The 23,072-nt window shown below is 46.3% G+C and overlaps 1 protein-coding gene across 2 annotated transcripts in view; it reads right to left on the bottom strand.

Annotated features, from left to right (window-relative positions):
- Positions 1-335: 335 nt before the first annotated feature.
- gfra4a (GDNF family receptor alpha 4a) overlaps positions 336-23,072 on the bottom strand; it is a 40,587-nt gene continuing 17,850 nt past the window's right edge. For both annotated transcript variants that reach the window (XM_049740034.1, XM_049740033.2), the window contains 7 exons: positions 7,770-8,051; positions 6,752-6,832; positions 4,035-4,380; positions 3,761-3,870; positions 3,209-3,343; positions 2,013-2,173; positions 336-1,791 (listed from right to left, as the gene is read on the bottom strand). In XM_049740034.1, coding sequence (XP_049595991.1) covers positions 1,624-1,791; positions 2,013-2,173; positions 3,209-3,343; positions 3,761-3,870; positions 4,035-4,380; positions 6,752-6,832; positions 7,770-8,051 — 1,283 coding nt within the window. In that variant the 3' untranslated portion in view covers positions 336-1,623. The remainder of the gene's footprint in view (positions 1,792-2,012; positions 2,174-3,208; positions 3,344-3,760; positions 3,871-4,034; positions 4,381-6,751; positions 6,833-7,769; positions 8,052-23,072) is intronic.

Raw genomic sequence — 23,072 nt, forward strand, 5'->3', positions numbered from 1 at the left:
TAATGTTGTAAAAGTGAACTAGAGAGCTTGTAATTTACTGATTGTACATAAAGAGGAGAATGTTTTGGAATGATTATATGTGTGGAAATTAAAGATGAAAGAAAAAAATGCTAATTGTCATTTTTTATGAAACAAATTGACGCGGAAATATTTTGGAAAGGGAGATAGAGCGAGGGACAGCAATAAATATCATGAATGCAATCAACAACAAAAGAAAACTTAATGTTTGAAAAATTACACATATTTGAATTCAATTACCAAATAATATGAATTAAAAATTTCCAACATTACAGACAAAATCAAATTGATAACACTGAACAACGGTGACACCAGTCTGTCATTGGATATTTGACTTTTATTGAGTGAAAGTGTTGAACAACACAAGAGTGAGTCTTCACGTTTCTTTTGTTCTGCTGTCAATCACCTCGGGGTTGTCGTGGCAACCTAAATCTCTTTCAAACCAGCAGCAACATTTGTTTGAATGTTCCAAAACCCAAATATCATGTGACAGCCAACATAGTCTTTTGTTCCAGCTTCAGTGTGACCATTTTGTGACGCGAACAAGCTAACGAACAAGTTTGTTCTTTTTTTTTTTTTTTTTTTTTTCCTTCTCAGTGTGCTCCTGGAAAGTGGCAGAACTTTTTCTGGGCTGCAAAGAGGTGGAAACTTATACTAGTAAAATTTCCAGAAAGTTTGCAATAAATTTTCATGTGAATTTTAGCTGGGTAATTTTTTAAATCTTCCAAATTGAAAATTTTCAATGGGAATTAAGTAGGAATTGAAGACAATTTTATGGAAAGATGTCTTATTTAGGCATACAATAAATACATACATTTAGTTTTCCATGCACAATAGATTGCTCTCTTTGCCCACATGCAATCACAGGACCTTGATGTGCCATTATTTATTTATTTATTTATTTATTTATTTATTTATTTATTTATTTATTTATTTATTTATTACTTACTTAATATCACTGCGCAAACTGTGCCTTGCCACACAAAGCAAAACATTGGCCCAATCAAAGGCCATTGACTTATAAATAAATATTAAATACTTCACAGTGACACTTTTTGTGTGAAATCTGGTTGCATTCAGTTGAGATTTTCAATTTTGTCAATTCTCATTTAATTCCCATGGAAAGTTTCCATCTTTAAAAAAATTACTGCTGTTTTGCAACCTGAAGCGCTGTTGTGCTTTTTGGACCAAGATGCCCTTAGAAAAATGTTGTTGGGGTTTTTTTAACGTGAGAAGGAAGGATGGCTGAGCACGCCAAGAACACAAAAAAATATCCATAGCAGCCACACAAACACAAACTCTTGTCATTTTTTGTCCATTAAAAAGTGTCCACAAAAGGTTGCGCTTAGTTTTTTGTTTTTTTTTCGCAACATAACAATAACGACGACACGTAACGTGAGCTGTTTAGCGACAGGCGCTAACCATTGTCAATCATCTTTCCACGACGACAACAAAAATAATTTGTTTCTGATAAAAGTGTTTTTCCATTAACCGTCCTCTTCCGTGTGTCACATGGTAAAGCAGGAAATGTTGTGGCGCACTTCCTGGTCGTGGGCAAAAAGTGCAAAGTCAGCATTGGCTGGCGGCGAGGCGATGCACCGCTCTTTAGTGGCGGTGGAGGAGAAGCGGCGTCATCAGGAGCCAGCAGAGGGCTAGTGGGACCGCAGGTAGGAGAGGGCGGGCCGGCACTGCCGCCCCGCCGCGCTCTGACAGGTCGGGTGACACCAGCGTCGAATCGCTCGAGTCGCCCCAAAGGCGCTCATTGCCGTTGACCTTCAAGGCAAAGCCACAAGGTTATGCGTACCCCACAGCTCACATTAAGGCAATACTTCCATTCTTTTTCCATTTTACACGTCTGAAGGGGTTTAGAGTTAAGGAGTAGGTTTAGGGTTAAGGCTAAGGTTTAGGGTTAGATTTTAGATCAGGGTGAATTAATTAGGATTTAGGGGTTTGGGGGGTCATTTCAGGCGGAAAATGCTGATGCTGTCACCTACCTGAGTAGGAATATGTGCTCTCAGAATGTTCTGAGCAGTTTCCATGGAGACATCCGGAACGCTGGTGGCCCGGGGAGCGTTCGTGCTGTCGGCAGCCGGGCTTGGGGCGATGCCGCCCGTTTTCACGTCCGAGCTGTTGCCGAAAGCCAACATAGCCTTCTCTGAAACAACAAGGTGCACTTTTGTTAGCGGATTCTGATGAGAGCCCTACCCCGGTTGAGCTTGAGGCGATTAGCGGTGTTCTTGACATATTACAAGTTTTCAAAATGCCATTTACAAGCATTACATCAGGTCCCGGTTTGTAGGTACGTAAATGAATGAGGAGTTTGTCGTTTAGCGTGCTCGTCGTTGAAAAAGCCAGGAGGCCATTAAACGCTCATTGAGTGTGTTGCAGCAAAAGATGAATAATGGCTGCAAAATTCCACGTGACGTTAGAGCCGCTTGTTGCTGTTCGTCTCTCGCCATCATCGTCATCACCATCATCATACTAAAAGAAGCTCACTTGGCGTCGACTTTAATGTGTAACTTCACAGATGAATGTCAAACATCTAAAATGTCATTAAAAGTAGCAAATGTGTGCGCTTTCCTTCCATGGCCATGTTTCATTTAACTCAATTGCCAAGAATGACTTCAGTCATCAACTGGAATCAAAACATTCAGGTTATCAAATGATCAAGTTTCATTTGGTGAATTAAATGAAACTTTTTGAAACATTAAAACAAACATTGAATCTCAATCTGGCCAAAGTCTCTAAAATGGCCGCCACTCTCGGGCTGCGGTCAGTGCAAATGACTAAAGACCACATGAGTGAGCATTCGTTGTTCTGGCTGAGGCTAATGAACCAATTGACACTAATTACGCGCCATCAAAGTCACTTCAGTGAAGGCGTTGGAGTGAGGAAAGGAGCCGAGGGGCGCCGAAGGCACGAACATCCCCCGGGACGCCTGCTGCCCACGCTGCCAAATTTTGCGGTGAAGTGTCAAGCTGCTGCACTAGTTTTCAGATTTTTTGGGGGGGGTCTGTAATTAACGTGAATAGGCCTAATTGTTTTTTAATATTAACATTTAGAGAGCAAAAAAAAAAAGCCCAAAATGAGTACTTGCACATATTACTATTTTTTTGTACTGGACCAACTAAAATCAGGTGATGTGCATATTTTTGGCTCTCCTTTGTCCCTTTGTCCCCTTTTTACTCACTGAGGCAGACATTGTCGTGAAAGAAGGCCAGGAATCCAGCACACTGCTCCCGCTGGTGGCCGCCGGTACTGCAGGAGCACCAAGGTCCCACGTTGGAGGTGGAGTTGTCAAGGTAGTTGGGAGTAATGGTGCTGCCTGAACAGATGGGCGAAATATGAAAAAATGATTAAAAGAGCATCAGAAGCTATCGTGTGATCCGCGGCGACAGCTCATTATTGCCGACATCATCTGCCGCCAGGGTGTGTTTTACTGACTCAGCATTCTTTGATCTAAGTCTTTTGTTTGACGGCGGATCGATGGCAACACGCCGCCGCTTCTCTTTTGCTTGACGTGCACGGAAAGCTTTTGCCTCATCGGGCTCTGATAATGAAAGCTTTGATAAGTCAAGACCATGACTTGACATGTCTCGCTTTTATTCTTCGCACGTTGAGCACAACGTGGCAGCAGCACATTGTCATATTGCAGACATATTGTCAGCCCGCAAACTATGATGATATGGTAATAACTAGGCCAAACCCTTGCAGCACTCGTCCGTCTGCTGCGTGTTCTTACCTATGAGGCCGGTGTAGGCCAGCAGACACGCCGCGTGGTTCTCCTGCTTGCACCCGCTGGAGCTGCCGTGCCAGGGCTGGCAGTCGTACTGGAACTGAGCCCAGCGGGACCTGAGACAAGAGAACAAATTCATCAGCGCCGTGGATCTTCATTGTTGTTAAACAAGATTAGCGTGAGCTCGGTGGTCGAGCCCCTCCCTGATACGGATTACAGGAAGTTGCTAAAAAAGTAGCTTTAGAGGCCGGACTATTCAAGAGGCAAAATGGCCAATGACCTGCAGACGTAGTCAGCTTTGCAGAGCCTGAGCTGGGCCAGGCAGCCGGGCTTGTCCTTGTCCTTGTCTTCATAGGAGCAGCCGGGCACCACGGTCTGGCGGCGGCGCTCGGCGCAGGCTGTGTCGGTGCACGGGCAGAAGAGCAGCTCGTGCGTGTAGTCGGCTGGCACGCGGTCAAAGAACTTGCGCAGAGCCTTGTTGCACTTGGGCCGGTTGCACGGGCCCGAGCGGGCCGATGGCTGGATGCAGGACGACACATACTCGGTGCGCAGCTTTTGGCACGTCTCGTCGATGTTGCAGGCCTTGGCGGCGTCCAGGCAGCGGTTGACCGTCGTCACTTCCGACTCTGCCGGGGAGATGAGGAAACCGACAACGAGTCATCAAACTTGGCCGCCAGGCTTCCTTGCACACAATGACAAAACAGCACATCTCGCATCGGCCGTCTGTCAACAATCCGTGCTTCAAATTTGGCCAAAATGTCGGGGCCAGAGTCGTCTGTTGAAAGAGCGTCGCAAACAGAAATGGAAACGATGGCGGGGAAGCTCTCATCTCTGGAGAGCGCTGGGTGAAATCCCAGCCAATGTTTAGCAATAACTCGAGTGTGCGGCTGCAGATGTTGTTGACTTGACACTCTTCACCTTCTGCATGCTAAAGTGAGCCAACAAGTTGATTATACATAACGGCCGTGCTCAGCCATGAATAGAACATGAAAAGCGGCTAAATGTTGCATGCGCCAGGCACAGCGCGAGCTAGTGGGCGGCCAGGCTGGATGCCTTTCAGAGACACCTCTAATGGTGGAATACATCATTCTGCCGGGTTAATCCAGAGGGAAAAGTGGCTCTTCCCTCGCTCCCGCCTGGAATTACTCGCCCCCCAACCATCGTGCCTTACTATCTGTGCCATATCATACTATCCGGGATAATAATGGTGTCATTTTTTGATACGTTTATCGCAAATGGCGGAAGAACACACCTGTCAGCTGCTGATGAGCAACAGCGTCAACAAAGAGGTCAAGAGGACAGATCGCCACGGCGGCGGTCGTTGCTTTTGGGCCACGAGGAAAGACCAACTTATCGTTAGCCTCGAGGCACAACTGCCTGAGTGGTTTCAGAATGTTTTGGGGAAGCAAGACCTTGCCCTGCAGCTAGCAACCCACCTCCGTGCCCAGCGCCACCTTGCTACGTAAGCTAAGATCAGCTGGCGTGACCTGCCTCGCTCACCCCTCGCCCCGAGTGACCCGCTTGTCAATCCGGCCACGATGGCAGATAGCGCCGCACATTAGTGTGCAAAGCGCCCGCGGCCGCCTCAGCTGCTGCACCGGGGCACTCTCGAAGCTGTCGTGTAAAATATGGATGGGCCACGGAGAGCCAGCTAACAACCCGACGCGCACCGTCACTTCTTCCTCCTGACTTGGCAGAGGAGGAGCCGATTGACAAAATGTGTACGGCGGACTCTCGCTGGGCTCTCCAAGACGCGGCCGGGAACCAAGGCACAAAAATGCCAGAAATGGATAAAGGCAGATTCTTACGCTTGGCGACGTCTTTAAAACGTAGAGCGGGAGGTATTTTATCCCCCGTATTTTTTATTGGCTTAAGCGACTCAAATGGAATTTTCCCTTCCTGCGTCTGAGGGGTTTGAAAGATGCAGCTTCATTTGAGCATTCAGATTTATTTTCTAATCTAAAGCAGCTGTTGAACAATAACAGCAGGCCCGCTGAAATTGCCTAGCAACGTGCCACTGCTGCCCTTTGCCTCACCGTCCTGTCTCGTTTATAAGCAAGTGCCTTTCATTTCCACTCCTGCAAAATGTGTCTGTGCCCGTGAAAACAGCTTTCTTTGTACACGACGAGGAGTTTAGTTTGAATGTTTATGGTTGCCACAATCACCTGCATCAAGCCACGAAGTAAAGGTCATACGTAGGAGAAAAAATAAAGCTGTTGCGTTTTATTTGGGTGTGATAAAACCATAGGCAGGAGGTCAGCGATTTTGCTGGCATCGCCTCCTCAGCATATTTGTGTGCGATGTTCCGTCACCCTTTGTCTTAATTCATCGCTCACGCTAATGTCACTAAGCGCTGTTCCACACCAAAGACGTTTTTAACGAGTCATTAGGCTAATTAGCAAAAGCCGTCACTACTCCAGTGGCGAAACTTGATGATTACTTTGACGCTCCAGCATCAATAAACTGAAGAAATGATCGAAAAATATGTTTTGGCCATGAACAACACGCCTAACAAAGAGCGAATGTTTCTCTAACATTCCTTCCAGTGCAAACAATTTCTGGTCGCCACTTGAGAGCAAGAATAGAGTGTTACCTTGAGCCACATACTGCTTCATCAACCCAAGTTAATTCATCACAATTAATCGACTAATCACCAATAATCTGTCTCATTTCTACATCTGATTTGGATGTAAATAGTCCTGAGCCATTGCAATCGTGTCCCAATACTTATGGACGTCACGTGATCTCATCAGGAGCAAACAAAGTGTCCATCGCGCCACTCGTACGTACATTCCAGGAAAGCAGTCATTAACGTGAGCCTTTTGTGTGTGTGTGTGTGTGTGTGTGCATGTGTGTGTATGTGTGTGTGTGTGTGCGCGCGTGTGTGTGCGCGCGCGTGTGTGTGTGCGCGTGTGTGTGTGCGTGTGTGTGTTTTCTTGTTTTGCTTTTTTGAATAAATGATGACACCCGAGGCGCGAGCGCGGCCTGAAAACTCACCGGCAGCGATGGAGGCCAAGCGCACGTAGTCGGATCCCCTTTCCTCGGGCTCGTACGGGAAGTCCTCCACCAGTCTCAGGCCTGCAAAAAAGAAAGTTCGTCGGTCACGTCACCATGGCAACACAACGGCGACCACAGAGAAAAAACTGCGAGAGTGAAAATGAACTTCAAAGGAAAAAGTAGATTTTGCGCAACGACTGTGACATCAGCGCAGGCGGGAAAAGCCTCACCATGCAAGATGACCTTTGAAGACCTCAACCAGAGTTTTCAAATCCTAAACTGGAAACTCTTGACCCAAAGTCGAATTCGAAATCCCAGCCCTGGCTAGACACTTTGCCTTCTGGCACTAATTTGAAAGAATAATGGTAGGACACGTGTAGGACACAGCCACTTGTTACCAGCAATCCCTCCCGACTCCTACCTGAGGAGTTGAGGTCTTCTCGATTTGTCCGCAGGAACTCCTCAGCTCACCGCTAACAGCAGAGCGGGAAGCCAAAAGCAAAATGTTGTGTGTGAGTGTGTCGTTTGTCACGCCTTCAAAGTCATCTTGGGCATTTCACGTATCCTGTTGAGAGTCGTTTTCCTGCGCTGGTGCACGTTTGATGAATGCGGCCGCCATGGCTGTGGGTGGAACGTTATGAATAATCGCCTCCCTTGCTGCACTTCCTCCCTCCTCTTCTTTTAGCCATTTCCACAGCAACTATCATTTTTTGCTACCCCCCCCCCCCTAAAAAAAAGGTAAAAACTGTCTTGCCACCACCCACCCTCGGCGACTGGCCATTTGTGGAAATTTCCTTGGGCCGTCAGCAGAAAATGAACAATTATTGATTAATCCTCGCCTTTTCAAAGTGGGCTTTTCTACAATTAAAGTTTTATGGCGAAAAATAAATGAAAGGGAAGCAACAAACTTGGAAACAATTACACATTAATGGAGAGGGTGCTGATGTGCAGTGGGAGGGGGGGCGCCTGAGGCAAGTCTCATCTAAGCGAGCCACGAGAAGGAGGCTTGCGGTCTGACCGTGCAGGATGGCCTGCTGCAGGCTCCAGTAGATGCTGAGGCAGTTCTTCTCCTTCTTCATGCCACGCTTACAGCGGCAGCCTCGCAGCGGCGTGGCCATGAGCGCCGTCATGGCCGTTTCGCACTGGTTGCGGGCGCCGGGGCCCAGCTTGACGCTGCCGTCGCCGGCCACGCACTGGCGCAGGGTGCGCAGGCGTGGGCTGCAGGTCTCGTCCCCGGAGCAGGCGTCACCCGCGCTCAGGCAGTCCCAGCTGCCCTCGCCCACCAACGCCCACGCGGGACCTGCAACGACATCACAATGCCATGAGCCAGTATACTCCCGAAGCGTCTGTGCGTGTTTGGCGCATTTCAAAATGATGACTTGATTTCCAAAACAACGAAAATGGAGGCAACTTGATGATGTTATTTGTCAAAGCAAAACAAAAAAGCAAAGACGCTTACTGGCTTTCTTTGCAGATTCCTTGTGGTCATTTCACAACCTTGAAGCCGATGACGTTTATTAAGGTTTTGGGTGACAGTGATTGAGCTCGAAGGTTGTCTGACTCATTTTTTTTTTTTTTTAAATGTTATTATCATTCATAACATCAGCCTCTTCCCTCTTCCGTCGTCATTAATCATTTTTGTCTTTTCCCCTGGGGTTAGAAAACTTTAAGCAAACTTTCCAACAAGAAATTCTTTTTGCCTTTGCCGACAAATAGCGATGCACAAACTTTGCCGCCAACGCTCAAGGATAAAAACTTGAGGCTTTTGTCATTTACCGTCGCCCATCTGTCTCGTTTGGAGGTTCCAACTTGGTAACAATTAGAAGAAATCCGAGTTGTCTACTTTTCAAAGACCCCTGCAAATGTCCACAATCAACCTCAAAAATCGCCTTCAAAGCAAAATGGCCGACTTCCTGAGTTTTGGCTTCTTGAAACTATTTGGTGGGTCTACCCAAGATGGACATGCTTGCCAGATTTCATTTGGTGAGGCAAAACAAGCTTTGCTGGTGATGAAGTCGGCTTTTGAAGGATCCCGCCAAATAATCTTAACGTTGAAAACTAATGGCAGACTTTCTGTGTATTTCTAGAGCACTACTTTTTTGGTGGGTCTGGACATGCCTACCAAAATTCAAGTGAAACTGGCTTTGGTGAGTGACTAAAAAGAGAATTCCACAGGGCACTAGCGAGGCAGGATATCTGCTCCCGATCAAAATGGCTGACTTCCTGTCAGCCATTTTTGTGACTCTGCTCATAATTGACACGTTGAGCAAATTTCACTTGGCAAAGTCAAAGTGGTCTTCATGACATGTAATCTGGACTCAAGGAGGCTTTGCCTTGCAGATTTTTTTCCGTCTTCAAACCCAATCTGGTGAATCTTTTGCCAACCATCCACACACGTCCTTTACGCCACCCGCAGCAGAAAAACAATGGTTGAGGAGAAAGAGCTGCTTTGCATGCAAAACGAGTCACATCGTGTCACTTCGTATACGCTTTGCATGGAATCGGCCTGTTTTTGAAGGGCAGCTTAAACTGTTTTGGTGGGTCCGGTGACCAACTCTGGCCCAGCTCTGCTCTTTCAGTCCATCAGGGCCTCTTCAATTATGACCAGACATATTGCGGGTGTACCTTTCTATATTTCTCATCAATTTTCCATTCAGAAAGTTCAATCTTTAAAATGTATTAAGTGCAACAAGCTGTTACATGGCTGGGAAGCATGTAAATTCTTAATAGACACATAAATACTGGAGCTCAGACTGGCATCAAAATTAAATGGAGTGCACTTGCAGACTATAGTGCCACCCAATCTTGATGGCATGTTGACTGATCTCATTGAAACGAACCAAAGGGCATGTGGACACAGCACATCAACACCCAGGAAGGTTTTTAGTTTCAAATAACTTTCTTTAGCCTTCACGGTGCCACGACATAGTGGCACAACAAAGGAAGTGGCTTCTCTTTGCTCCCATTGTTGTTGCTACTAGCTTCATTGTAGCTAGCACTAAGCTACAAGGTTGTCTGACTGCTCAAAGTGGTTTAGAATGCCTTTGTTACATTTTCTTATTGGCGTGCGCTTTTTAACCGCGGTGACTCAGTGGCTCTGCTGGGAGCTGCGTTGTTTTGTTGCGTTGCGGTCACCACAGAGATGCACACACTCGCACTAATGGAAAAACACTGTTGAGACCCTTAAGACGTCTTTGGGCTCGGACCAACAACAACCAACACATTCCTCGATGACTTGGTCGGTGCCAAGCACTTCTATTTGAATGACCACCCACCCAGTAGCTTTGAAGTGTGAATCTTAGCAACTTTGCATGATTGTTATCAATGACTTATTGTTAATTATGTAGGTGAGGCACATTAAGCTAGCTTAAAGAGAGCTGCCTTACATGGAATAAAAACTCACTAAAATCATAATAGAGCTGAGCTAAGATATAGGCAGTTTATTTCTCCAATTTTGTTTCACTTGACATATTGGAGAAAATATCGCCACAAAACCAGTCAAGCCTTTATGATTTGCAAACTCTCTAAGTTGATTTTGTGCTGTTCCGTTCTGGAAAATGATGCAATTATGAGGCTGAAATTTGACAAGTGGCTGATAAGAAAAACAAAAGACGTAACCGGCGGACTCCCAATTAGTGTCGTGGAGCGGTTGAAATGAAATTGCTCGATAATTACGGATATTTTGGAAGGGAATAAATCTGACCCAGGAGCAATGAAGAAGCGCTTATATGACTGCGAATATTGCAAGCGCCGATTAAAAAATGATAAGCGCACTGTGCATTCCGACATCGTTATTATGAGGAGCTCATTCATTATTACAACAATGTCATTTCACTGACATAAGTGGAAGAAGAAGTTAGCCAACTGGAAGTCTTTCATCAGCTGACATGCGCTTGTTCTTCGACTAAAATACGATTCGTGCCCATATGACACTAATAAACACTGGCAAACATGTGCTACTGTAGAGATTACAAACAGCCAATTGTTTACGCGGAACAGAGCTTCGGATAAGTAACCCACTTTTGCATGCATGATCAAACAAACAATTTAGTTGAAATGTTTGTTTGAAATGTGTTTTAAAAAGTATATATTTTACAAAAAATTATGTATTCTTATTTCTTGATTGAATTAATGATAATTTTATTAGAATTTTAGAATTGATTTGCCTATTATTTATCATATATTATTTTCATTTCAAAATATTATTTGTACTGCATTATTTGTACTATTTCATGATAAAAGTACTTACTAAAATTACAAATTTCTTCTCAAACACAAAATGATTGATCTTTGGCTGGCAGCCGGTTCTTGGTGTCCTCCCACCAGGGATGAGCTCCACGGCGCTCGTGACCCTCGTGAGGATAAGCGGCAAAGATAATGGATCCCGGGATGAATTACTGATCATTTAATTTGATTGATAAAGTTACATGAATGAAAGAGCTGAATCAAGGTAACTAATGACAAACTTCTTGCTTAAATGCGCACTTGCTTGATTATTCAGCAAGTTAGTCAGTCAGCGTAAACAAGAAACATTTGGACTAAAAGGTGAGAGAAATACGTTTTTCTTTGCGTCTGTCAAAACCTTGCGAATAACCTGCTTGACTTCACTTTACCTTCCTTCTGGAGAATAAAAAGGCTGAGTGCATTTGGATGCACAATTGCCTTTTGCGTGCCTGTTTGAATACGCTTCTTTGAACCAAAATGTGCTTTATGATTTTTTTTTTTTTTTTTAACCCAGCACTCACCCGCCGGCATCCCGGTGTCAGCGTCTATTTCCAACACAGCAGTACGCCAACCCCCGCTTCTGACTGACAACAAAATATTTTTGAGATCTTTTTTTGTAAATAATCGGCTTGAGTTGATCTCAGGTTGCATTTCTGGCAATTGTTAAAATATGACAAAGGAGAACCTGAAAAAAAACCTGCATTGATTTTCATTGTAAAGTGTTGAGTTATAAAGCAAAAAAATCATTTTCCAGCTTTTTAGTTTATCTATTTTGAACCACAGGTCAAACTGTGCCCATTGTAATTATGCGTGACGTGTTCATCCAATCTTGCTCAGTTTGACGGATATTTGTAAACATTTCAGGTTGCTAATCTTGTCAATTATTCAAATGTAAGTTAGGTAATAATTTAGGTGGAAAAGAGGGATGATGTTTGACGCATGTGTCAAACATCTTGAACGACTTTGTGGTGACAAAAAGTGTCGCTGATGATAGATGATAGATGATATTTTTTTCAAGATGGCGGCGCGTGCACACGCAGCGGCCACTCTCTGTCCCGTCAGTATGGTGATTTGTTCGTCTAATGAGTGTTCGTCCGACAGTCTTATGTGTTCGTCTCGTCGTGATTTATCGTGCTACAAGTACAGCAGGCAGGTTCTGCTCGACATCGGCAGAAGTGGGTTTTGTGGCGTTCTTGACTTTGAAGCGGCGACATTAAAGGCGCTCGGACTGCTACGTCCTGAAACGTCGCCGACCTCGCCCGCTATTCCTCCCCCGGTTGGGAGCCGTCGGAAACGGTGTGCGAGGAGGCCAAAGAGGGGCAAGCGCGGAGGCGTCCGGGACCGGCTGGCGGCCAACCCAGCGCGCCCGGCGGTGCCCTCCATTATTCTGGCGAATGTTCGATCGCTGGACAACAAAACGTTCGCCTGCTGAGGTCTACGAACCGGACGGTGCGGAACTGCTGTGTGCTCGTGTTCACCGAGACCTGGTTGACTGACAACATTCCAGACTCTGCCGTGCATCTGGAGCGGCTAGCGTGCTATCGGGCGGACCGTGCCATTGTACGAGGGGGAAAGTCGCGAGGAGGTGGAATATGCGTCTACATCCGAGAGGAATGGTGCCGGGACTCTGTGGTGGTATGTAAGCACTGCTCGCCACTTCCGGAGTTTGTGATCAACAAGTGCCGTCCTTTTTACCTGCCGAGGGAATTTACCGCGATTCTGCTAGTCGCGGTATACATCCCGCCTACCAACGTCGAAGGCGACAGGATCGCGGCGCTTGGTGAACTGTACCAGGCTGTCAGTGAACAGCAGACAGCGCACCCTGACGGTTTCACCATCTTCGCTGGAGACTTCAATCATGCCAACCTGAAGTCTGTTTTCCCGAGGCTTCACCAGCATGTTACTTTTCCGACACGTGGAGACAGCTTCCTGGACCTGGTCTACTCTGCGCAAAAGGGAGCTTTCAAAGCCACCCCCCTCCCCCATCTGGGGCTTTCTGACCATCTCACCGTTTTGCTTTTGCCCGCATACAGACAATTGGTGAAGGCATCCAGGCCGGTTCGGAGGCGGGTTCGGGTGTGGCCTGAGGGTGCCTCCGATGCACTTCGTGACTGCTTTGACACCACTGACTGGGACTTGTTTAAGCAGGCAGCCACCTACAACGATCGGACGGACATAGAGGACTCTGACTCTGTTACCTCTTACATCACGAAGTGCATCGATGATGTGACTTGCTCGAAATCCGTCGTCACTCGAGCGAACTGGAAGCCGTGGCTGACAGGGGCTGTCCTCAGACTGCTGAGGGCCAGGGACAAGGCTTTCAGAGCGGGGGATGAGGCTGGCTTGAGGACAGCGAGGGCCGACCTGTCCCGAGGCATCAAAGAAGCGAAGAAGGCGTTCTCGTGCAAGGTCTCCACCCACTTCAAGGACAGCCAGGACGCACGTAGCCTTTGGCGGGGCATTCAGACCATCACGGACTACAAGCCCGCGCCGAGGAGCTGTGAGGGCGACGTCCGTCTGCTGAACGATCTGAACCGTTTCTTTGCTCGCTTCGACGCCCAGAACAGCACTTGCCCGCTGAAGAACACTCCCCCCCCCCACACGAGCAGCCCCTGCGCCTCTCTGCCGACGGTGTGAGGAGGGCGCTTGCCGCTATTGACACCCGTAAGGCGGTGGGCCCTGACAACATCCCGGGTCGAGCGCTGAAGGACTGTGCTGGGGAGCTGTCGGGTGTCTTCACGGACATCTTTAACGTTTCCCTGCAGCAGGCCATCGTCCCCTCGTGTTTCAAGGCTGCCACCATCGTTCCTGTGCCAAAGAAACCTGCACCGTTCTGCTTCAATTACTACCGCCCCGTGGCACTGACGCCCATCATCATGAAGTGCTTTGAGCGGCTTGTCATGGAGCACATCAAATCCGTTCTCCCCCCCCGCCATTGACCCTTTCCAGTTCGCGTACCGTGCCAAGCGGTCCTCTGAGGATGCCATCTGCTCTGCCCTCCACTCGGCCCTCACACACCTGGAGAGAAAGGACTCTTATGTGAGGTTGCTGTTTGTGGACTTCAGCTCTGCCTTCAACACCATTGTGCCGCAGCGACTCATCTGCAAACTCGACGAGCTGGGCCTCAGTACCTCCCTCTGCAACTGGCTACTGGACTTCCTCTGTCAGAGGCCTCAGGTGGTGCGTGTTGGCGACAAAATCTCCGCCAGCATCACGCTGAGCACGGGGGCCCCCCAGGGCTGCGTGCTCAGTCCATTGCTCTTCACCCTGCTGACGCATGAATGCACTGCGACCTACAGCGACAACCGCATAGTGAAGTTTGCTGACGACACGACTCTGGTGGGTCTCATCACGAAGGGCGACGAGACTCGGTACAGGTCGGAAGTTGACCTTCTGACCACGTGGTGCAGGGACAACAACCTCCTGCTGAACGTCAACAAGACCAAGGAAATCGTTGTTGACTTCAGGAAGGGTCACACAAAACACCTGCCGCTGATCATCGATGGTGCTGTGGTGGAGAGGGTGAGCTGCACCGAGTTCCTGGGGGTGCACATCAGTGAGGACCTCTCCTGGTCCGCAAACACCTCGTCACTGGCAAAGAAAGCTCAGCGCCGCCTGTACTTCCTGCGGAAGCTCAGGCGTGCATGTGCTCCTCAGGCAGTCCTGTCTACATTCTACCGTGGCACCGTTGAGAGCGTCCTCACCAGTTGCATCGCTGTCTGGGGTGGTAACTGCACTGAACAGAACTTGAAGGCCCTGCAGCGCATAGTGAATACGGCTGGTAAGATTATTGGTGCTTCGCTCCCGTCCCTGAAGGACATTTACACTTCCCATCTTGCCCGCAAGGCAACCTCGATTGCGAGAGATGTGAGTCACCTGGCTCACTCTTTGTTTGACCTTCTGCCCTCTGGGAAGAGGTACAGGAGCCTGCGCTCCCGCACCACCAGACTCGCCAACAGCTTCTTTCACCAGGCTGTTAGGACCCTGAACTCGCTACCCCCTTCTGCGTAGCGTGCGGCACTGTTGCGCTATTTTCTGGAATGTCTGCTGTACGCGCACTTGCTCCTTTTTGCTCCTCTTATTTATTATTTATTTATTTATTTATTTATTTATTTATTTATTGTGTTATTTATTCAGCACGCTGTTGTTATACTTGTTTACTTGTTTGTCTGTTGTGGGCCATGTCTTGTCACCGTGGGATAGGGGGGAACGAAATTTCGGTTTCTTTGTGTGTCTTTGGCATGTGGAGAAATTGACAATAAAGCTGACTTTGACTTTTTGACTTTGATATCAAAGATGATATTTTGACTGTCGCTCGCCCGTGCGTGTGCGAATTAGTATTTCGTTCTGCCGTCTGCAATTCGTCGCGTCTTTAATTCCCCTGAAAATGAGCTTTTCCTGTCAATTGAATGCATCAAAAAGCTGCCGATTAAAATTCCGACAAGGTGGGCTTTTGGAGCCGAAGGGGTTGCAATGAGTCCGTCAGCTGACAATTAGCGGGGTTAAAAGTTTTAGACGAGCGAACACGCTAACCTTGACACAGGCTAACCGATAAAACCTGCGCAACTCCGCATCATTAGTGAGTTATCATGATGCCGCGCGAGGCTCAGACATCTACACTGCATTCATTAGCGATTAGCAGCTAATTAGCGGGTGTTGTTGGCAAGAGATAAAAATAGACTTTGATGTTGCTTTGACTTTGACAATGCCTCTGGCCAATGTTTGACGGTGACATGGGCAAGCAGTCGGCTGGTTTTTAGGTTGATCGCCACTTTGCATGATGATAATAATGCGTATTGACAGACTCGTTAAATTAATCGCACGCCCAAGGCTCAAGCTGATTCATCGGTTATCAAAATAGTTGCTGAAAGAAAAATCGACCAAGTGACGACTAGCCTAATACGTGAGCACTAAACTTTGAAATTAATTGAAACACTTCGTTGCGGCCGTTCTGTCCATTGTTGGAGCGTTTTTGTCCAGGTCTTGTGCTGCTACAGGAGCAGGAGGAGGAGGGGGAAGAGGAGGGTATTAATTCGTTTCACTGGCAGGTCTTGCCTTTGCAGCCGGAGGCGTCGTTTTAACGAGCGAGGGGGGGGTGGTGTTGGGGGGGGGGGGGGGAGCAGCATTGGGCAAGCTGAGCCAAAACGGCCCCAGCAGAGGAAAACTGAGTCGGACACAAACAACTGGTCTGGCCTCTCTCTCTTGGATGTCAGAAGCGATCGGCGGATTCGTCTGTGGATTTCTGGGCTCCGTACGCAGAGCGAGCCAGAGAGAAAAAAAAGCTTCTCTGCGTGTCCAAGCATACTGAGAAAGTCTCTGTTGGCGCCATTTCCTTGCGTGAATTGAAAACAACAAATATTCGCGTAATACAGTACCTAGCAAGCACATCAGCCAAAACTGTCTCCAAAGGGCTTCAAACGGACTTGGCTGCATTACAGCCAGCCGACTGAATGGCAATTTAAACAGGGTGGAGCAGCATGTGGCTCAATTTTGCCAACACATTAGTAAGCTTCAAAAGAATCGAAAGGTTGAACACGAATAAAAGTAACATGCGAGAGAGACTAAATGACACCCTCTCCTTTGGAACTTGTTTCCCTCCAATCCTATAGGTGGCGATAATGGAAATAAAAAAAAACAATGGGCGCGAGACACAGTTGGTGTGCATAACACAAAACGTCTGCTAACTTCTCCACACGCCAATCATCTGCTTGTATTTGAGGAATCCAAGCAAGTCGATAATATGTGCTTTGTTAAGATATGCTTCTTATTGAAATAAAAGGAAATGTCTTCCCCTGAAGGTAGCACAAAGCTATTTGAATAGACTTGAAAAGAGGGCAATAGGGAGGAGAGAAAATTTAGTATGAGTGTGTGAGTGTGTGTGTGTGTGCGTGTGTGCGTGTGTGTGTGTGTGTGTAAAGTAAGCCTGGGGCTGAATCGCTCCCTTTGCAGCCCTTTGTAAGCTTCCAGCCTGTTGCCTGTAAATATTGCATACGACTTTTTTTTCACAATTTATTCTCACAGTTTGGTGTACAGCAAACATTGCCACCCACACGTGTTTGTCTTCGTTAGCCACTAGCTAGCCACCTGCTAGCTGCAGTCCCTGTAGTTGCCACCTGTTTTTAGTGCTAATTACGTGACAGAAACTAGAACAAAAAAAAAACAGTTTTACTCCTACATATGTTCATTCGTGCAACAATCTCAACTCGAGTGAAAAACTAAATAAATTTGTGAATTTAATGTGCAGTTGATATGTATGAAAAGATGATTTTGACGTGTGAAACGTCCATCTCTGTTTAGCCCAGCCTCTTACCCAATAATTACGCAGACAACAATAAATTTCCATCTAATTTAATATAAGCGTTTAAGTTCCCATTTCTATGTAAAGGTTTAGGTTGTGTTTATGTTCTATTTCTCCAATTGAAGTGGAGGTTTTTGTCCTGACAGGACAATTGCTCTTTTGCCGCTTTTCACAGTACAAATTCAGTGCGAGATGATGAACGTGAGCAAGCGCAACTTTAACCTACGACGCATGTGCTGCCGTGGATCCAAATGATGCCACAGAGGTCCGCGAAGGTGACAAATGTTTTCAATTTATGGCGAGAAAAAGGGCTAGAACAGCCCAGATTCTTCATCACAGCTTATCTGTGAGGTTGGAGCGAGGGAAAAAAATCCATAGAAATAATAATCATTTAAAAAAAAAAAGTCAAACATTATTTAAAGTTTATAAAGTCAAGGTTGAGTTTGCAACAAGGTGGATAAAGCTGAGTGTTACCCCCCCCCCCCCCCCCCAGCTTTGCTTTATTCAAATAAAGCTCAAGAGGACGACTTATGTGGCCTTGCAGTGTCCAAATCAAAGAGCTGCCAGCCGGTGTCTATGTGTTGTCGTTTGTGCGTGATGGATTGTGAGACCGGTGCTGATGAAATATTGAGCAGGTGGGGGAATTCGTGTGTGTGTGTGTACGTGTCTACTCTCCAGCCACTGGAGAGAAGACTGTATGTGTCATTTGTCGGCAAGCGGTGATTTTGTGTTTGAGTGGAACAGGATGTTCTCCATGTAAGTCATCGCTTGGCCCAATTCTGCAGCTACAAATGACTTCAGCGGGGAACGCTAGCCGAGATTCATCGAGGGCATCCAAGACCACGCCATGTCGCTTTCCACCAAGAGCATTTGGGACACATAGATTTTTTTTGGGTACTCATTAGAACTATTTGGTTCTATCTGCTATTCATTTAGGGTGCACAGCTTTGTATAATTTTAGGATCCATTATTTGATCAATTATTTCATTAATTATTCAAATAATTGGGTAAATTTTTTTTCTTTGAGGTTTATTACGTAAATCACTCCAAGGTTATTTAGAATTGTTTAATGATTAAACAAAGAGGAAGAGATTTATTTTGTGATGATTGAAACATTTGAATTCGTCATGGTCATGACATGGAGTCCCTCACGGGTCACCCCTTGAGCCCTTTCTGTTCTGTTTCTATATGTTAGCCTCGGTTCAAATGCTTCAGGAGCCCAAAGTGGCCATGATGAGCTGACTTAGCACATTGCCGCTCACCTGATCAGAACAAAGCGATCGAACAAATGACTCCGGTCCTTTATTTCAAAATGATGTAACTGGTCATAGGGGGAGGGTTACCCTAACGCTAACTCTTTTCTTAACGTATTAATTTCCATTAAATTCAAAATTTCAAGTTGTACTGAATAATGATGTGCAGGAGTCCAGTTTAGAATCTTAGGTGTGTTGGATGACTTTGAATTGAAGTTCTTCCCATGATTGATTTTTGGCTGTCTGGAGAAGCAGCGATCCTCATGTGAATTAGCAGCCGTCAGTCTTAATGGAGCACTCGCGGTGGGCCGACATTCGCGCTAAACATGTTTGTCAGGCCGCTAAGCGCTTTTCACAGCAGCTGCCAATTCGCAAGGTATTCTCCACATCCCTGAAACGTCCGGACAGCGGCCAACACAGACCGACCCCCCCCCCCACACACACACACACACACATTCACGCTTACGGACGGCCGTACCCGTGACCTGACTCACTGCTTTATTGAGCCATGAGTCAGCGCAACACGTTATTAAAAGGCAGGGTACGCTCGGTAAAACTGGAATCTGATGAATCTATTCAATCAGCCGCACCGTGTGGGCGAGTGACAATCCGGAAGAAAGTGGCTTCAAAATTGAGGGCAGCGGCGCAGAACGTGGAGCGACCTTTGAACTGTGAAACTGTGATACCTCTGGACCCATTTGTGGGAAAGCAAAATCAATAGTGTTGGGGAAACGATAATGACGCGATACTTCCCAGATTGCACACGGCTGAATCACTGCAATGCCCCCCCCCCGTTGACGATAACAGCGGGGACGTTTGGAGACGTGCATCCCGACGTCTCTCGCGGTCTCACAGCTGACGTTTTGATCTTTGCGTGCGATTTGGTGAACTGCACCGCGCGCCGGCATTTTAGTGTAACCATCGATGAGGGGCTTAATCACTGGCGCTCTAATTAGTTTGTCGCCATTGATCAGCACGGCCGCGTCCGTCCGTCTCGCTTTCTGCCGCCCCTCAATTGCAAGTAGCCGGCTGTCAAATGTTTCCACCTGAGGGATGTTAACAACAACTAATATGACGATCAATCATCTGGCCTACGGAATATATAGCGTAAAAACGAATGAGGACAAATCACAGAAATTAAAAAAAAAAAAATCTCAAAAATGTGTGTTTCCTTTAAGTAACAAAACTAATGATAGTAAAAAAAAAATAAGTACAGCACTATTCTTCCCCCATTCTCAAAAAACGAGCTCATTAGCTCAGACGTATGACTTAAATGTCCGTACGACATTTTTTTTTTCGGTATGCTCAAGGGCGCCGTGAGCAACAATAATCAAGCTTGTAATAAGTCCCACAAGAATCCATTTTTCTAAATGACAGCTGAAAACGCCACCTTGGCACTCGGAAGGAACCCCCGGGCCGTCATCTACGCGTGCATGTGCACTTTTCACGAGAGGTGTTTATTTTCTTTGCTCATATATTTGCGGCATCGCCGCGAGCACGCCAACTTGAAGCTAATCTCTCTTAACATCACCACCGTTTGAAAAGCTTATGCGGCTCGTGGAAAGAAACTCAAGCCATCCATCAAGTTGCCCGCGCCGGTTAAGTCGGGGAAGCCCGCTTTCTCATTTTGACTTTTTCGTATTTGGCCTATATTATACCAATACATTCTTAAATTCAGTACCATTCAGTACTAAATTCGGTACTAATCTTCTGTTACTGGTTTTTTTTTTCTGGCTGTAGCAAGGAGACAAATGCTGCCATAACAAAAAGTGCGAGCATGACAAACAACGTGTTTTTTCTCGGAGCCTCCAGGCAGAATCCTGATGTTGAACTTGGACTGATTGTTCTCCTTCTTCTTTTTCTTCCTCGCGGCATCTTTTTTTTTCAATTATGCAGACTCTAGCAGGGAATTAGAGTGGTAATCTGGTTCTAATCCCCAAACAAACACATCGATGACCTCCATTTCCAGCCCGGCTCTGCGCCGCTGACTCCTTTCAGCTCTGCTGCTTTCCTTCAGCGTCAGCGCTCAGATGCACTTTCATTGTGATTGTTGTTGTTTTTGTTTTTTTTAATACTTGGAATTTGTTCGACCTGCTGTTGCTGTTTCTGTGAGTGTTTCACACTCAAAGACCCCATCCGCCAGATAACAAAAGGAGGTGTCAAAAGCCCTCAATGACTATTTATAAACACAAACTGCAGCAAAGATTTTTCGCTGTAGGATGAAAAATCTGCGGCAACTATTAAGGTCTTTGTAGAGGAATCCTTGCATGACGAGCGATTGTGCGATGTCATATATGGCAAGCGGTGAAGTCAAATGTTTTTATACATACCGGACTCGGTTGAAGTAGGGAAATTGTGTAAAATGTAAATAAAAACAAAATACAGTGGAGCCTCGGTTTTCGAACGTCCCGGTTCTCGAACAAATCGGTATTCGAACAAAAAATTCGAGATTTTTTTGCTTCGGATGTCGGACGAATTTCGGTTGTCGAACCTCGCTAGATGAGCCGAGAGGACCCGCATGCCAACTGACTCCATTCGTTATTACATTCTTGTTACTCTGAGGATTGCATCAACTCTATTCATGCCTCCAAAGGAAGCAAGTGCGAGCAGTAAAGCCATCCTAAAACACAAAGACGCCCCTTAAGCAATGCGACAGTGAACGCCCGGCACGCTGCGGTTGCGCGATCGGACTAAATTAAGCTCCCTGCGCACTGAGGTCCACTTAAATTATGGAAAGTCCCTTAGGACTTTAAAAATATTTTGTAAATTTTAGTGATTGCTCTGTCATAATAATGCGACCAGCGCGGTGCAGTTGCGCGGTCGGCGGCGCGCTACGGTTGCGTATTCGGCGGTGCGCTGCAGTTGCGCGATCGGACAAAATTAAACTCCCTGCGCACTGATGTCCACTTAAATTTTGGAAAGTACATCAGGACTTTAAAAATATTTTCTAAATTTCAGCGACGGCTCTGTCACAATAATGCGACCAGCGCGGTCCAGTTGCGCGGTCGGCGACGCGCTACGGTTGCGCGTTCGGCGGTGCGCTGCAGTTGCGCGATCGGACAAAAATGCGCAAATGAAAAAATGCTTAAAAAAGGCGTTTTCTTGAGGGGGGAGTTTGTGGAACGGATTAAAAATTTTCCCATCATTTGTAATGGGAAAACATGATTCGTAATTCGAACGATTCACTTCTTGAACAGCCATCTGGAACGGATTGTGGTCGAAAACCAAGGCTCCACTGTACAATGATTTGAAAATCATTTTCAACCTATATTCAATGGAATACACTACAAAGACAACATATTTAATGCTCAAACTCATAAACTTTATTTTATTTTTCAAATAATAATTAACTTAGAATTTCATGGCTGCAACACGTGCAGTAGAAGTTGGGAAAGGGCATGTTTACCACTTCGTTACATCACCTTTCCTTTTAATAACACTCAATAAACATTCTGGAAGAGAGGAGACTAATTCTCTTAGCTTCTCATGTGGAATTCTTTCCCATTCTTGCTTGATGAACTGCTTCAGTTGTTCAACGGTCCGGGGTCTTCCCTGTCGTATTTTATGCTTCATAATGTGCCACACATTTTCAATGGGAGACAGGTCTGGACTGCAAGCAGGCCAGGGGAGAACCTGGACTCTTTTACTTCGAAGCCACGCTGTTGTAACACGTGCAGAATGTGGCTTGGCATTTTCTTGCTGAAATGAGTAGCGGCATCCATGAAAAAGACATCACTTGGATGGCAGCATAAGTTGCTCCAAAATCTGTATGTACTTTTCAGCATTTATGTTGCCTTCACAGAAATGTAAGTCACCCATGCCATGGGAACTAATGCACCCCAATACCATCACTTTTGAACTTTGCGTTGATAACAGTCCGGATGGTCCGCTTCCTCTTTGGTCCGGAGGACACGACGTCCAGTGTTTCCAAAAACAATTTGAAAAGTGGACGCATCAGACCACAAAACACTTTGTGCATCAGTCCATTTTACATGAGCTCGGGCCCAGAGAACTCGGCAGCGTTTCTGGATGTTGTTCATAAACGGCTTTTGCTTTGCATGGTAGAGTTTTAACCCGCACTTACTGATGTAGTGACGGACTGTATTTACTGACAGTGATTTTCTGAAGTTTTCCTGAGCCCATTTGGTGATGTCCTTTACACACACGTCGGTTTTTAAGGCAGTGCCGTCTGAGGGATTGAAGGTCACGGTCATTCAGTCTTGGTTTCCGGCCGTGGCACTTTTCACCAGAGAATTTCACCAGATTCTCTGAACCTTTTGATGATATTATGGACCATAGATGTTGAAATCCCTAAATTCCTTGCAATTTTGCTTTGAGAAATGTTGTTCTTAAACTGTTCAACTATTTTCTCACGCAAAGTGGTGAACCTTGCCCCATTCTTGCTTGTGAATGACTGAGCATGTTTGGAGAGGCTCCTTTTATGCCCAATCATGGTACCCACCTGTTCTCAATTAGCCTGATCACATGTGGGATGTTCCAAATAGGTGTTTGATGAGCTTTTCTCAGCTTTCTCAGTATTTTTTGC

Source organism: Syngnathus scovelli, chromosome 14 (assembly GCF_024217435.2).
Source record: "Syngnathus scovelli strain Florida chromosome 14, RoL_Ssco_1.2, whole genome shotgun sequence".
NCBI classification, from domain to species: domain Eukaryota; kingdom Metazoa; phylum Chordata; class Actinopteri; order Syngnathiformes; family Syngnathidae; genus Syngnathus; species Syngnathus scovelli.